The following is a 14,619-nucleotide window of genomic DNA, read 5'->3' as shown; positions in this document are numbered from 1 at the left end:
CTGAGTTCAAATCCCAGCAACCACATGGTGGCTCACAACCACCTGTAATGAGATCTGATGCCCTCTTCTGGTGTGTCTGAAGACAGCTACAGTGTACTTTAAAAAGATTTTTTTTATAAATCTTTATAAAAAAAGGGGGGGGTTCTTCCTTCTCATCAACCTTTATGAATAACCCTGAGATATAGTACTCTTGAATCTGATTTACTGTATTTAATTAAGAGGTCTTACAGACCTGAAGATATCAATACAAGTAGAGGTAAAACGGGGAACACTGCAGGCCAAGTTGAATCTTTTAAATCCTGGCTGCCACCGGGAAGCCACTTCACCTGTGTGGATACAATATGCCCATTGTAAAACGGGACAAGCTCATTAGGGTTATACCGTAAGACTAAATGAACCACAGCTAAAACATCTAGCCCAGAGCCTGCTTTTGTTTACGCTTGAGCCAAAGCCAGCTGTTTTTGCAGTTCCCATACCCAGCAATATTTAGTGGGGATGTCTCAAGTGCCAAGACTAAATTATTCCTTAATGTGCTCCTCAGACCTAACACAATGCTGCACCTTTAGAAGATGCTTATCGGAGATATAGTGGATGAATGAGTCAGGGGCCACCAGTGGGTGGGACAGGTCACACCCCTGCCTCCTCAGGGAGTGGCCCAGCTGAAACATCAAGGAGAGGGGAAAAGAAATCTCAGCCTCTAGCTTGACTGGCAGCCTGGGAGCTCCGCCTACTCTTTTCCAAACACTCATCCAGCTGGTCCAGTTCGCCCACCTTGTGCGACAAGTTTAGGAAAGCAGGATATGTCAGTCTTATGATAACAGGGTGGAGGGGCCTGGGGCTGAGAACATCTGTGTCAGTTATGAGCACAGTGCAGAGGTGGCGCCATCTCTAGTTTTGGTCAGGAAGGGCTTGGAGCAGTCCAGGCCAGCGCGTAAGGACCAAAGAATTTTAGTTCCCACCCTTCTCCGCCTTCTTGTGTCTTAGAACAACACACTGCCCATGGCTTCTGGTGCCCACTATAAAGTGTTTTCTGGCAGTGGCTTATGTTTGTCCCTTTGTTTGAACGACCCTCCCACTCTTTATCTCAGGGCATATTCACTACTCAGAATGCACGGAGCCATCATCTTTTCTAGATAGCCAGGTCCTTCCCTTCCGCTAGCTCAACATCTTAGCCCAACTCCAGTCATCCGATTACATCGATTGCTGGGTAATTAGTGACAGTTTCGGGAAGCCATTTCCAACCACAAAGCTCTTTTCCTATTCCTAACTCTAACTTCCCACCCAGCTTGGAGACCTGGGTATTCTTTGAATTCTTCCTTCTCATTCTTCATCCAGATTCCCTCCTTTCCTTGCTTCTACTTTTTGGAGGTAGGGAACAGGGCCTCACTTCATGGCCATCTTCCTGCTTTTGCCTACCAAGTGCTGGATTCCAGGCATGATGGCCCGGCCCAGCATCTTCTTCCCTTTCTTTCTTTCCCACCAAGCTAGGGATCGAACCTAGGGCTTTGAGGGAGGCTGCTATTCTGCTACTGGCCTGACTCCAGCATGTATTTATATCTACTATGTGCACAACAAGTCTTTAGATGCTCTCCCAGCATCACTACATGTATGGAAGATCCTGCTGTCTAAGTTTACACTAGCAAGAATTCTAGTTTGTCCTCATTTTACAGAGGGAGATGGCTATAAGGGGGCTCTATACGGAAGTATGAGCATTTAGGATTTACTCTGCTAGCCAGTACCAGCACATTTGAGGTCTGAACCAAGTTTGCTTGTCTACAGTCTAACTAGGTAGCCATTATTTTGCCCATTTTCTTTAAAAAATATTTGTCTCTGAGTTCCCAGTGTGGTCACCTGACCTTGACTACATTGTTAAGGTTCAACAACCTCCTTATAGATCTCTAATCAAGAGCTGGAGATGGCTCATCAAGTAAAGGACTTAACAAAGCTGTCCTCTGATCTATACACATGCATGCTCTACTGTGTACACATACTGTAAGCACACCAACCGAAAATCTAACGGACTGAAGGTGGGTATGGAGGCTATGCCTGTGATCCCAGCACTTGGGAAACTGAAGCGGAGAGACTAACACATGTTTGACACCAGCCTGGGCTACATGGGGAATCATGGGCTAGTCTAGACTAGAAAGCTAGACTCTGTCTCAAAAACAAGTAAAGAGAGCCGGGCGTGGTGGCGACGCCTTTAATCCCAGCACTCGGGAGGCAGAAGCAGGAGAATATCTGAGTTCAAGGCCAGCCTGGTCTACAGAGTGAGTTCTAGGACAGCCAGGGCTACACAGAGAAACCCTGTCTCGAAAAATCGAAACCAAAACAAACCAAACCAAATCAAAACAAAAATCGTCTGGAACTATACAGCTCAGTGGTAGAACCCTCATAATCTTGTTTGTATGAAGCCCTAGGTTTAATTCCCAATATAACCAAAAACAAGAAACAAGAACAGTTCGTGCTTGTTCTGAAAATATATGGGTGCTTCCCTTATCACTAATCACTAAACAGAGCACTATAATGGCTATTTCCATGGTGCATGACGGTGGTTATGTGTAGGGTATATGTAAGTACTATGCCACTTTATATAAGAGGCTTGAGCAGCCAATGATTTTGATGTGTGAGAGGCACCCCAGAGCCTACCCACCTCCTGACATCGAGGGGACAATCATAATTTCATCTAATCCAAAGCTGTTGCTTGTCAACCCAGTATCCTCCAGTCTCCCTGCCAAAAAAAGAGCCAGTTTTATCCATGTTGCTGTTCCTTTCCAACACAACTACTTGCTTAAAGCAGCAACAGTCAGTTAAGCCAATTAAGGTAATGTGGTGAAGACGGGGCAAGGACACTTGTCCAATTATGGAGAAAGAACTACAACAGGAAACCTAGGAAGGCTCCTCTTTTGGGTGTGACTTCTGCATTTGTGTCACGTGGGGAGACCTCAGGCTTGAGGACATAGAACTGAAGGCTGCAAGGAACCTGGCCAGAGACACAGTCACATTTGCAGGCTCACTCTCAACTCCGTAGTAGCAACTCATAAGCAATTTTACGTTAGTTGTTAGTTAACTGAGGACTAAAGGATCCAATAAGCTGGGTGTAGTAGTACATGACAATTTCTAGCACTCAGGAGGCTGAAGCAGGAGGGTTGTCAGGAATTCAGGGTCAGTTTGTGCTATGTAGTACATAAAGAAACAGTCCAGCCGGGCGTGGTGGCACACGCCTTTAATCCCAGCCCTCGGGAGGCAGAGGCAGGTAGATTTCTGAGTTCGAGGCCAGCCTGGTCTACAAAGTGAGTTCCAGGACAGCTAGGGCTATACAGAGAAACCCTGTCTCAAAAAGCCAACAACAACAACAAAAAAATGAGACTACAGGGAAGGGGCTGGGGAGGTGGTGGCTGCAGTGGGTTGGCCTGAGGCTGCTTTTATTCTAATGCTAATACTGGTTTCTCAAGACCAGGAGAGTGCACACTAGACCCAAGTGACACTATTTGACCTTACCTCAAGTGATTTCTGATGAGTAAATAAAAATGTTGACGGCCAATAGCTGGGTAGAAGAGACATAGGTGGGGTTTAGGGTTCCTAGGTTTGGGGGTCGGAGACAACAGATGCAATGTAGGATTAACTCAGGGTTATCTTAAGAAAGTAGATTCTAGGGGCTGGTGAGATGGCTCAGTGGGTAAGAGCACCCGACTGCTCTCCTGAAGGTCCGGAGTTCAAATCCCAGCAACCACATGGTGGCTCATAACCATCCATAACAAGATCTGACTCCCTCTCCTGGAGTGTCTGAAGACAGCTACAGTGTATTTACATATAATAAGTTAAAAAAAAAAAAAAAGAAAGAAAGAAAGTAGACTCTAACAGCATAGAGGGTAGATATACTGCCCAGGACGTGTGCTGTTTAAGGCTTATTGTAAGTGATAAAAGTTGTGATTTTTTTTTTTTTAATCCAGGAACTGAATGATCAAAGGTGGGGTAGACACCCCTGGGTTGGGATTAGATAAATTCGACAAGAGGTGTATAAGTAGTTTAGAGCGATTGTTGCTCTTGCAGTCCCTAGCACCCACAACAACTACTAAGTCCAGTTCCAGGGGATCCGATGCCCTCTCACACAAGCCTTGGAAATTCAAAGCCAAGCAGGACAATACAGCTGGCCACGGGCAGGCAGAGATTCCTCAAAAGAAGCAGGAGGGCAAGAGACTTGTCACCATGACACAACCCAGGTACATCTGGGAAGAGGGATTTTATTCTTTGAGGAGACAGTTTCTCAATGTAGCCCTTCCTGTCCTGGAACTTGCCATAGAGACCAAGGTGGCCTCAAGCTCACAGAGATCCACCTGCCTTTGTTTCTTGAATGCTGGGATTAAAGGAGTGAGACACTATGCTGGGTGAGGAAGAGAGGCTCTTAACTGAGACAATACCTCCATAAATTTGGACTGCAGGCAGCAAGCCTGGGGTAAATTTTCTTGATTAATGATTGATATGAAAAGGCCCCATCAACTGTGGGTGGTGCTACCCTGAGCAGGTGTTCCTGGATGGTGGAAGAAAGCAGACTGAGCAGGCCATGAGGAGCAGGCCTCTGCATCAGCTCTGGCCTCCAGGTTCCCCCCTTGACCTCCTGCCCTGACTTCAACCACACACTGTGACAAATGTAGAACTGCTAGTTGAAAGAAACACTTCCCTCCTCCAGGTGCTTTTGGTCATAGTGTTCTCTCCTAGAGACAGAGATGAAGTTAGGGGTAAAGAGTGCCTCAGGCTTAGTTATGAGGGTTGTAGTTAAGACCCCAGCACCCATGTACTGCAAATCCTAGCTCAGAGGGATCTGAGGTAGCCTTCTGGCTTCAGCACGTGCAACGGACTGAGGAACCCACACAGAAACACATGTTCACACAAATACTTACAAAACAAGTCTAAACTTCCTTCCATAGAACCTGGAATATGTAATTTCAGATAACTTGTCTGAAAAGGGAAGTTATTGAACTGAACAGCAATGGACAGAATTGTTGGAGTGTCTCATGGACTCTAAAGAATATGAACTCCCAAACAGAGGGGCTGGGGCAGGCTCAGTCTGTAAAGTGCATGAAAAAAAAAAAAAAAATCAGCCAGGCGTGGTGGCGCATGCCTTTAATCCCAGCACTCGGGAGGCAGAGGCAGGTGGATTTCTGAGTTGGAGGCCAGCCTGGTCTACAAAGTGAGTTCCAGGACAGCCAGAGCTATACAGAGAAACCCTGTCTCAAAAAACCAAAAAGAAAGAAACAAACAAACAAAAAAACAGACTTTCTCACTTGATAGAGTTGTCAAAGAAAAATAAAAACAGAAGTCTTGATATATTTGTGTTACTAGGAAATATGTACTTAGCTCTTGTCCTGCTCCCTGGTCTATATGCCTAAATTGCTTTTAGTTTTCAAAATGATAAGTGTCTTTATGTAGGCCAATGAACCGCCGAAGGCTGAAGGCTACTCACTGGGAAATTCATTACAGGCTAGGGTAGCTTACAACGCAGCCCAGTTGTCCTCACCAGCACCAAACCCAGGCTCTCCTGCTTGGCACAGTGGTGGGTGCTTGTAATCCTAGCATTTAAGAGGCAGAGTGAAGAGGCTCCCTCAGGTTCAAGTCCAGCTTGTTCTATATGGAGCTCCAGGCTCGCCACACCGTGAGACTCTGTCTCAAAAGCAAAACCACACAAAACCCAACAAAGACAAAACAGCCCCAGTTATTGTAAAAAGCATGGTAAGGAAGGGCAGCCAACCAAGGGAACGGTCTCCATATTCTCTCCTTTACCAGCTGCTGCCATGACCTGCAAGAAGAGTTTCTTACAAACCTGGGCTTGTCTGTCTGTCTGTCTGTTTTTGAGACAGGGTCTTACTGTGTAGCCCTGCTTTACTTGGAGCTCTCTATATAGATCAGGCTGGCTTTGAACTCACAGAGCCCTAGTGTTGGAGGTAAGGACATGCACCACCACATCTGGCTGAAGTCTCCATTCTTTTTTTTGCCACAGTGAACCTTGAGACTTTTCTAACTAGGGAGCCAGTGAGATGGCTGAGGGTGCGATTTTGATCCCTGGGATCCTCAAGGTAGAAGCAGAGAAATACACCCAAGAGTTTCCCTCTTACCTCCACATAAATAGAACAACAACAAAAACAAACAAATGGAAATTTCTAATTGATATCTATTTCAATCTTATTTTATTATATTGTATGTGGATGTTCTATGTGCATGTATGGCTGTGCGCCACATGCATGCAGTGCCCTGGAGGCCAGAAGAGGCTGGATCCTCTGGAACTGGAGTCATGGATGGTTGTGAGTCACCACATGGGTGCTGGGAATCAAACCTGGGTCTTTTGCATGGATAACAAACGTTCTTCCAAAAACAAAAAACAAACAAACAAACAAACACCCAAAACAAGCCGAGCTTGGTGGTGGCACATGCCTTTAATCTCAACACTCAGGAGGCAGAGGCAGGTGGATTTCTGAGTTTGAGTCCAGCCTGGTCTACAGAGTGAGTTCCTGGACAGCTAGTACTACACAGAGAAACCCTGTCTCAAACAAACAAACAAACAAACAAACAACAACAACAAAACGAAACAAGTGTTCTTAAGCACTGCAGCATCTCTACGGTCCTGATAGAAATATAAACATATTTATATTTGACAGAATCTCAGTATGTAGCCCAGCATGGACTCTTATCCCCACTTTCTTGGACTTTTTTTTGTTTGTTTGTTTTTTGTTTTTTCGAGACAGGGTTTCTCTGTGTAGCCCTGGCTGTCCTGGAACTCACTCTGTAGACCAGGCTGGCCTCGAACTCAGAAATTCACCTGCCTCTGCCTCCCAAGTGCTGGGATCAAAGGCGTGCGCCACCACGCCCGGCTTTCTTGGACTTTTGAATTCTGGAATTAAAGTCATGTGTCACCATGCCAGAATTTGATTTTATTTTATATTTCTAATTATTATACAAAATAGTGTATTACATTATGCCATTCATACATATATAACATTATATGTACCATATTGACTTCATTTATATTATGTATTTACTAGTGTTTTTGAGGCTGGGTCTTATACTGTAGCCCGGGCTAGCCTGAAAATTGCAGTAATTCCCTGTGTTAGCCTTCTGAGTGCTGGATTTATAGGAGTGTACACCACACTTGGTTGATATGGGACTAGAGACAGAACCCAGAACTTTGTGCATGCTAGGCAAGCATTCTAGTCAACCGGGCTGCATTCCCAGGCTGCCTCTCCCCAGGTTGCCTCTCGCTCTCCCTCTCTCCCTCACTCCCTCTCTCCCTCTCTTGTTTTGCTGAGTATTTAACCCAGTCCCTGAAGAGTGCCAGGCAATGTTCTGCCACCCACAGTTCATAAATGAAACCATCCTGTCCCCTTCTCTTTGTGGTGCTCGTATTAAACCGAGGACCTTGCTCCAAGAAGTTTCTGGCTTTACCACTGAGCCATGGTCCTTGTCTTCTCACATGGCCTTCCTTTTTTTTGAGACAGGACACTACCTGTAGCCCAGGCTGTCTTTGAACTCGTTATATTGCTGAGGCTGGTCTCAAACCCATGGCACTATTCTTGCCGTAGCCTCCCAAGTGCTGAGTGTAGTACAATCTGTGCTGCCAGCCCTGCGACATTCTTTCCCACCTACCACTTTCTATGGTCCACTGTAGTTACAGCTTCAGCAGTCACTGATTCGGATGCTACATGCATCTTCTCATCAAACCCTCTGCCTGCTGGTCCCGTCCCCCCCCCACCTCCGCCCCCTGTGCTAAGGATCAAACCCAGGGCTTTGCATAAGTACCTAACTCTCAGCTATATTTCCCTTTTCCCTTTTTGTTTGTAAGATCTACTTTTAGGACTAGAAAGTTGTCTCAGTAGCTCAGCAGTTAAGAACATTTGCTGCTCTTCTGGTGGACTCCGGTTCAATTCTTTTTTTTTGTTTGTTTGTTTGTTTGGTTTTTCGAGACAGGATTTCTCTGTATAGCCCTGGCTGTCCTGGAACTCACTTTGTAGACCAGGCTGTCCTCGAACTCGGAAATCCGCCTGCCTCTGCCTCCTGAGTGCTGGGATTAAAGGCGTGCGCCACCACGCCCGGCTCCCCGGTTCAATTCTTAGCATCCACATGGAAGCTTACAACTGAACCTAATTCCAATGGAATTGACACTCTCTTGTAGCCTCTGTGGGCACTGTCTGCACATGGTACACAGAAATACACTCAGGCAAACACGCATACATATAAAATAAAAATAAATAAAATCTCAAAGAGACTTAAGTAATTGTAGCTTTAGTTATGTGCATGTCTGTATATGTCCATATGAATGAGTGCAGTGCCCTCAGAGTCCTGCAAAGGGCATCAGATCCCCTGGAGTTGGACAACAGGCAGTCGTGAGCTGCCTGACAAGGGTGCTGAAAACTACAGTTGACTTCTCTCCCAAGAGCAGCAAGTGCTCCTAACTGCTGATCCACCTCCTCATTTCCTAAAGGACAAAACCTCGCTGTTGAGGTTAGAACACTTGTCCTAGGTCATGAACAAAGGCTAGCTGATTCCAGATCTGTCAACCTCTAACCCTTATGCCTGCTGTTCATCTTGAATCCCTAACTTCCTGTATGTGTACCTGCCATTGCTATCCATATAATCTCTGCATTATTAGTTTCAAATAAAATTTTAAAATTATTTGCATGTATGGGTGCACTGCTGGCATGCCTGGTACCTATGGAGGTCAGAAGAGGACACCAGATGCCCTGGAACTAGAGTTACAGACTGGGCATTGAACCCAGGTCTACTTGAAGAACAGCAAGTGCTCTTAGCTACTGTGACATGCTCTAACCCTTAGATGATGTCTTTTAATCAACCTGCCACGTTCACTCTGTTTAGTAAGGAAGCTCATGTGAATATAGTGGGTAAGTTCTTATTAAAGTTCTTCACTAAGTGTATGTGGTGGCTTGAATAGGAATGGCTCCCATAGACTCATGTGTTTAAATGCTTGGCCCATAGGGAGTGGTATTAGGAGGTGTGGCCTTGTTAGAGTAGGTGTGGTCTTGCTGGAGGAATTGTGTCACCATAGAGGTGGGCTTTAAGGTCTCAAATGCTCAAAGCTAGGCTTACTGTGGCAGTTCTCAGCCTGTTGCCTGAGGCTAAGACATAGAATTCTCAGCTCCTTCTCCATCACCATGTCTGCCTGAATGTCACCATGTTTCCTACCATGACAATAATGAGCTAAACCTCTAAACTGTAAGTCAGCCCCAATTAAATGCTCTCCTTTATTTATTTATTTAGAGACAGGGTTTCTCTGTGTAGCCCTGGCTGTCCTGGAACTCACTCTGTAGACCAGGCTGGCCTCAAACTCGGAAATCCGCATGCCTCTGCCTCCCGAGTGCTGGGCTTAAAGGCATGCGCCACCACGCTCGGCTCAATAGTTTGTATACTTAACTATGGAAACATCTATTAAATTATCTCCTAAAAACATTTCTGCTACCTGCCCTCCAGCTCCTCCGACAGAGAGAGCTCTACAGAGAGGCAGGGTGCCATACATGATCCAAATCATTAAGTAGAGCCTAGTGTGCAGAAGCACTCCTTTAATCCCAGCACTCAGGAGGCAGAGGCAGGTGGATCTCTGCATTTGAGGCCAGACTGGTCTACAGAGCAAGTTCCAGGGCAGCCAGGGCTACACAGATAGAGCCTGTCTCAAAAGCAAAGAACACTGAACATCCTTGTGGAGGCTGGTGTGGAAGCAAGTGCCTTTGATCCCAACCCTTGGGAGGTGGAGGCAGGAGGACCCTTTTTCCAAAAAGCTGAGGCACTGTACCAGGCAGACAAGGTGACCCACACCGTATCTCAGGACCTGGAAGGCAGGTAAAATATCACTGCATGTTCAAGGCAGAGTGGCGTAAGGGTGAGATCCTGCCCCAAAATCAAACAAAAGAAATTCCTTTTGATTTTTTGAGGCAGGGTTTCTCTTTCTGGCTGTCCTTGAACTCAGAGATCCACCCACCTCTGCTGGGAATAAAGGTTAGACAGGAATCCACTTGTCTCCACTGAGGGTCAAAAGGCACACATGTATCCTATGCTGCTCAGTACTGTCTTCAGGGCTTCACAGCCCACAGTGCCCTCCACCCCTCTCAATGCCTGGCCATTGGTAAGTACAAGTTTGTTGATGGACTCAGAAAAGAGGTGACACTGGAAAGTTTCTGCGGCCCAGCAGTTAAAGCAGCACAGGGGGTAAAGGTGACTCTGGTCTAACACGGCACACATTAACCATGCACAGCTGTGACCCTTCCTCCGGCTCTGACTTGTCCCCCTTTCTGTCACTTGTGCTTTGGCTTGCTACTTCTCTCTTCTGTGTCAGCATTACTTCAGTCCTCTCACCTGGTCTCCCTTTGACATCTTCCCAAGTATTACAATTCAGGCAACCAGGCTTTCAAAGAGTGGAGCAGATTGGGAGGTAGGGACAGGAGGATGTGTATACATGTGATGCGCACATGAAGGTCGACACTGGGTATCTGCCTCTGTGACTCCCTGTCTTACCCTAGCTGGTTTGCAGCAACTTAATATGTAAACCAGGCTGTCTGAGATAGGGATCTGCCTGCCTCTGTCTCTGGAGTGCTGAGATTAAAGGCATGCATCAGTATGTCCTGCCTTTCTACAATGTTTTCTGAGACAGGGCTTCTCACTCAACAGAAGCTCACAGATTCAGCTAGGTTAGCCAGCCATAGAACTCTGGGAATCTGCCACCTGTCTTTGCCCACCTGACACTGGGGATACAGAGCACATGACAGCACCCACCCTTTAAGCACAACTGGGGATTCGAACTCAGTTCCCTATGCTTGCGTGGCAGACATTTTCTCACCTGAACAACTCCCCTTAACCCTATTTATCTTGGGGCTGGAGAGATGGTTCTCCAGCTAAGAACACTTGCTGCTCTTCCAGGGGACTTGACTTCAGTGCCCAGTATACACATGGGGTGGTTCAAAACTGTCTATGACTCCACCCCCATCGGATCCAATGTCCTCTTCTGGCCTTCACACATAGACACAAATATAAATAAAAATGAGTCTCTAAAACTTAAAGATGAGGGCTGGAGAGAGCACTGGTGGCTCTTTCAGAGGTCCTGAGTTCAATTCCCAGCAACCACATGGTGGCTCACAACCATCTGTAATGGGGTCTGATGCCCTCTTCTGGTGTGTCTGAAGAGAACAATAGTGTACTCACATACATAAAATAAATCTTTAAAAAAACAAAAACAGGCTGGGCGTGGTGGCGCACGCCTTTAATCCCAGCACTCGGGAGGCAGAGGCAGGCGAATTTCTGAGTTCGAGGCTAGCCTGGTCTACAGAGTGAGTTCCAGGACAGCCAGGGCTACAGAGAAACCCTGTCTCGAAAAACCAAAATAAATAAATAAATAAATAATAAAACAAAAACAAGAACAAAACCCTTGGCTGTCCTGGAACTCACTCTGTAGACCAGGCTGGCCTCGAACTCAGAAATCCACCTGCTTCTGCCTCCCAAGTTCTGGGATTAAAGGTGTGCGCCACCACCGCCCGGCCTTGACAAGTCATTTACTCAATAATGAATGCCTACCACTGACAACTGCCATGGTGGGTGCTGGACAACCTGCCTGTGGGGTAGCTTAGCAAGGTACCACCACAAAGCACGCAGTCCAGGCACCTCAGTCGTGGGAAGCACCTTCTGACAGATTGCAACTGACCTCGCCTTCTGCCAAGCATGGCAGCCCAGTTGCTACAGGACGTCATCTTCTTCACAGATCTGTGTCTTCACTCCCTTGGGTCTGTCTCATCAAACGCCTGCCACTCAATGCTCAGCCCCTGCTCTCCTACTGCTGGCCTCTATTCATTCACAGGCCCAGGGGAAAGCAGCTATTTCAGTGGGAAGCCTTGTATGCATATCCAGTATTTGTTACTTCTTTCTTTGTATCTCTCTCTCTCTTGGAGGAGAGGGGACAGGGTCTCTCTATGCAGCTCTGGCTGGTCTGGAACTCACTATGTAGACTAGGCTGGCCTTGAAGTCTGAGAGACCCTCCAGCTCTCTAGTGCTGGGATCTAAGATGTATACCACTATGCCTGATCTTCCTTTGTATTGTTTATTTATATATTATAAAATATATACACTGTCACTGTCTTCAGACACACCAGAAGAGGGCATCAGATCTCATTACAGATGGGTAGTTGCTGGGATTCAAACTCAGGACCTCTGGAAGAGCAGTCAGTGCTCTTAACCACTGAGCCATCTCTTCAGCCCTGTCTAACTTTTATATTTTACTTATTTGGCTTTTGGAGAAGGATTTCACCCTGTGGTCTGGGCTGCTTTGGAGTTCTCTATGTCTTTAGGCCGCCTTCAAGCCCCATCCTTTTGAGTGCTGGGATTATAGGGCAAGAGCTACCACACCCCTCTTCTGACCATCTCTTTGAAGGCATCTACCCCTTAGAGGCATGGTCTCCTGATCCCACGTCCTGCAGCTGTTCAGATCTCTTATGTAACACAGGTGCTATTTGCATAGAGCCTCACGTATACTTTCAATCACCTCTGGGTTATACTAACCAACGCATGTAAATCCCAGGTAAATAGTTTGGCTGTACTGGCAGGGAAAGAAAGACAAAGGAAAAAGTCCCAGTCAGACATGGTTGTTCCAGTCAGACATGGTGGTTCATGTCTGTAATCCCAGCACTTGGGAGTCTGAGGTAAGAGAAGCCCCATGGGTTTGGGGCTACATAAAGAGGGCTTGTGTAAAAAAAAACAAAACAAAAAGTGTATTTTCAGGAGACTTGTAGTTTCCTTTACAATATTACCTTTTTTTTTTTTTTTTTTTTTTTTTTTTTTTTTTTTTGAGACAGGGTTATTCTCTGGAGTCCTTGCTGCCCCGGAACTCAGGCCATGCTGACCTTCAACCCACAGGCACAGAGCTGCCTCTGCCTTCCAAGTGCTGGGACTTAAAGGCATACACCGCCACACCTGACAGACATTCAATGCGTGCGTGCGTGTGTGTCTGAGCATATGCATGTGTGCTGTGGGCTTGCAGGAACCCTTCAAGGATTCCTAGAACTAGAGTCACAGGTGCTACCAATGCACCGTGTGGGAGCCTGAGTCCACTTCACCACGAGCTGTCAATCCAGCCTCCATTTGTTATTTTCATCCATATTAGGTGCTAAGTCCAAGAAACTCCTTAGGGACACTCATTCATCTTTATGTGTACCCAAGAGTGACCCTGGACTTCAGAATGGAGCCTTAACACAGCCAGGCTCTTTAGTCTGGAAAGTACTGTCCAAAGAGCTCAATCCCAGACTCAAACTTTGGTATACTTTGACACTCAGTTGGCCTATACGTTGTAATTCAAACTTGAATTGACTTTCAAATTGATTCATACGATTAGATTTCACAGCAAAAGACTGGGTACACGAGCCTTCCTTTTCACGAAGGGGGAGCTGCTTCCCATTTCTCTCTGTCTCTCCCTCCCACCCCCTTTGGTTTTTCAGGACAGGTTTTCTCTGTGTAGCCCTGACTGTCCTGGAAGCTGCTCTGTAGACCAGACTGGTCTCGAACTCACAGAGATCTGCCTGCCTCTGCCTCCTGAGTGCTGGGATTAAAGACTTCCACCACCACCATCCTTTCCCTGTATTTTTTTTTTTTTTTAAACCAAACTAATTTGTCTCAAACTCATGATCCTCCTGCCTCAACCATTTTGCATTGGGCTTCTAAACCTGCACCCTTATTCTTTCTCTCAAAGAAAAACTAAAAGCTAAATTTATAGTAGGCTGTTTCACCTGAACCCTAAAAACCCTGGCGTTTTCACCAGCTTTTAGCCCCTAGAGTCAACGAGTCAGAGAGCTACCACCAGTAATTCTGACACACACCCCTGCAGAGTAAGGCAGGCACCTGGGGAGCACTGCCTCGGATAAGGAAGGTGTTTGGAAAACGGCTGTATCTGGAGCTCAAGAATCATTTACAAAATCAATCACCAAAAAGAACCAACCAACCAACCATCACTGCTTTGTAAAGAGGAGGCTAATGGAGGAAATTACTAAGGCGTTTGGATTCATTCCTCAACTAGCCTTGCGCTTGAGAGATAAATGCTCTAAATAGACAAACAAATAAAACGGAAAAACAAGATGCAGTTACTGCGAATTCCCAGGAAAGCTTGTGAATGAAGGAGTGGGAGCAAGCGCGGCGGGTAGCAAAAGGCCACGCCGGTGAGGTTTCCCTCGCTTTTCCGCAGGCACGGACAACGTGGCTCCTCCATGCACGCCCTCCTCCTCCAGGCAGCCCTCCTCCCCACCCTCCTGCCCCGCCCTTACAGGATATCCTCGCGGAAAGAGGTGCCGTTGTTGAGGTTATGGAAGCGGACGGAGATGCAGTCCCTGACAATGAAGGAGCACCTGGTCTCCTTTTTGTAGGCGCTGAAACACTCCTTGAAGTCCTCGTAGGTCTTAAAGCAGCTGCCTAGCTCCATGGCCGGGGACTGGCCCTCCCAGAACCCAGAATCACGGCAGGGGTCAGAGGTCACTGGGTAACGGCTGGCACGGGCCCAGCTGCGCCCCGACTGAGTGGCTTATTGGGAGCTTGGGAGGAGCCCAGGAGAGACCGGTAACAGCAACCTGGGGGCGACTTTGCTCAGTGACA

The 14,619-nt window shown here is 46.7% G+C and overlaps 1 protein-coding gene across 1 annotated transcript in view; it reads right to left on the bottom strand.

Moving 5' to 3' along the window:
• Positions 1 to 14,619, bottom strand: part of Zswim3 (zinc finger SWIM-type containing 3) — a 17,997-nt gene extending 3,378 nt beyond the window's left edge. The window contains exon 1 of the mRNA XM_021194221.1: positions 14,295 to 14,619. Coding sequence (XP_021049880.1) covers positions 14,295 to 14,449 — 155 coding nt within the window. The 5' untranslated portion in view covers positions 14,450 to 14,619. The remainder of the gene's footprint in view (positions 1 to 14,294) is intronic.

The sequence above is a fragment of the Mus pahari genome, chromosome 3 (genome assembly GCF_900095145.1).
Source record: "Mus pahari chromosome 3, PAHARI_EIJ_v1.1, whole genome shotgun sequence".
Classification (NCBI taxonomy): domain Eukaryota; kingdom Metazoa; phylum Chordata; class Mammalia; order Rodentia; family Muridae; genus Mus; species Mus pahari.
Note: the sequence above shows the minus strand (reverse complement) of the source record. Positions and strands in the feature narration are given on the sequence as shown.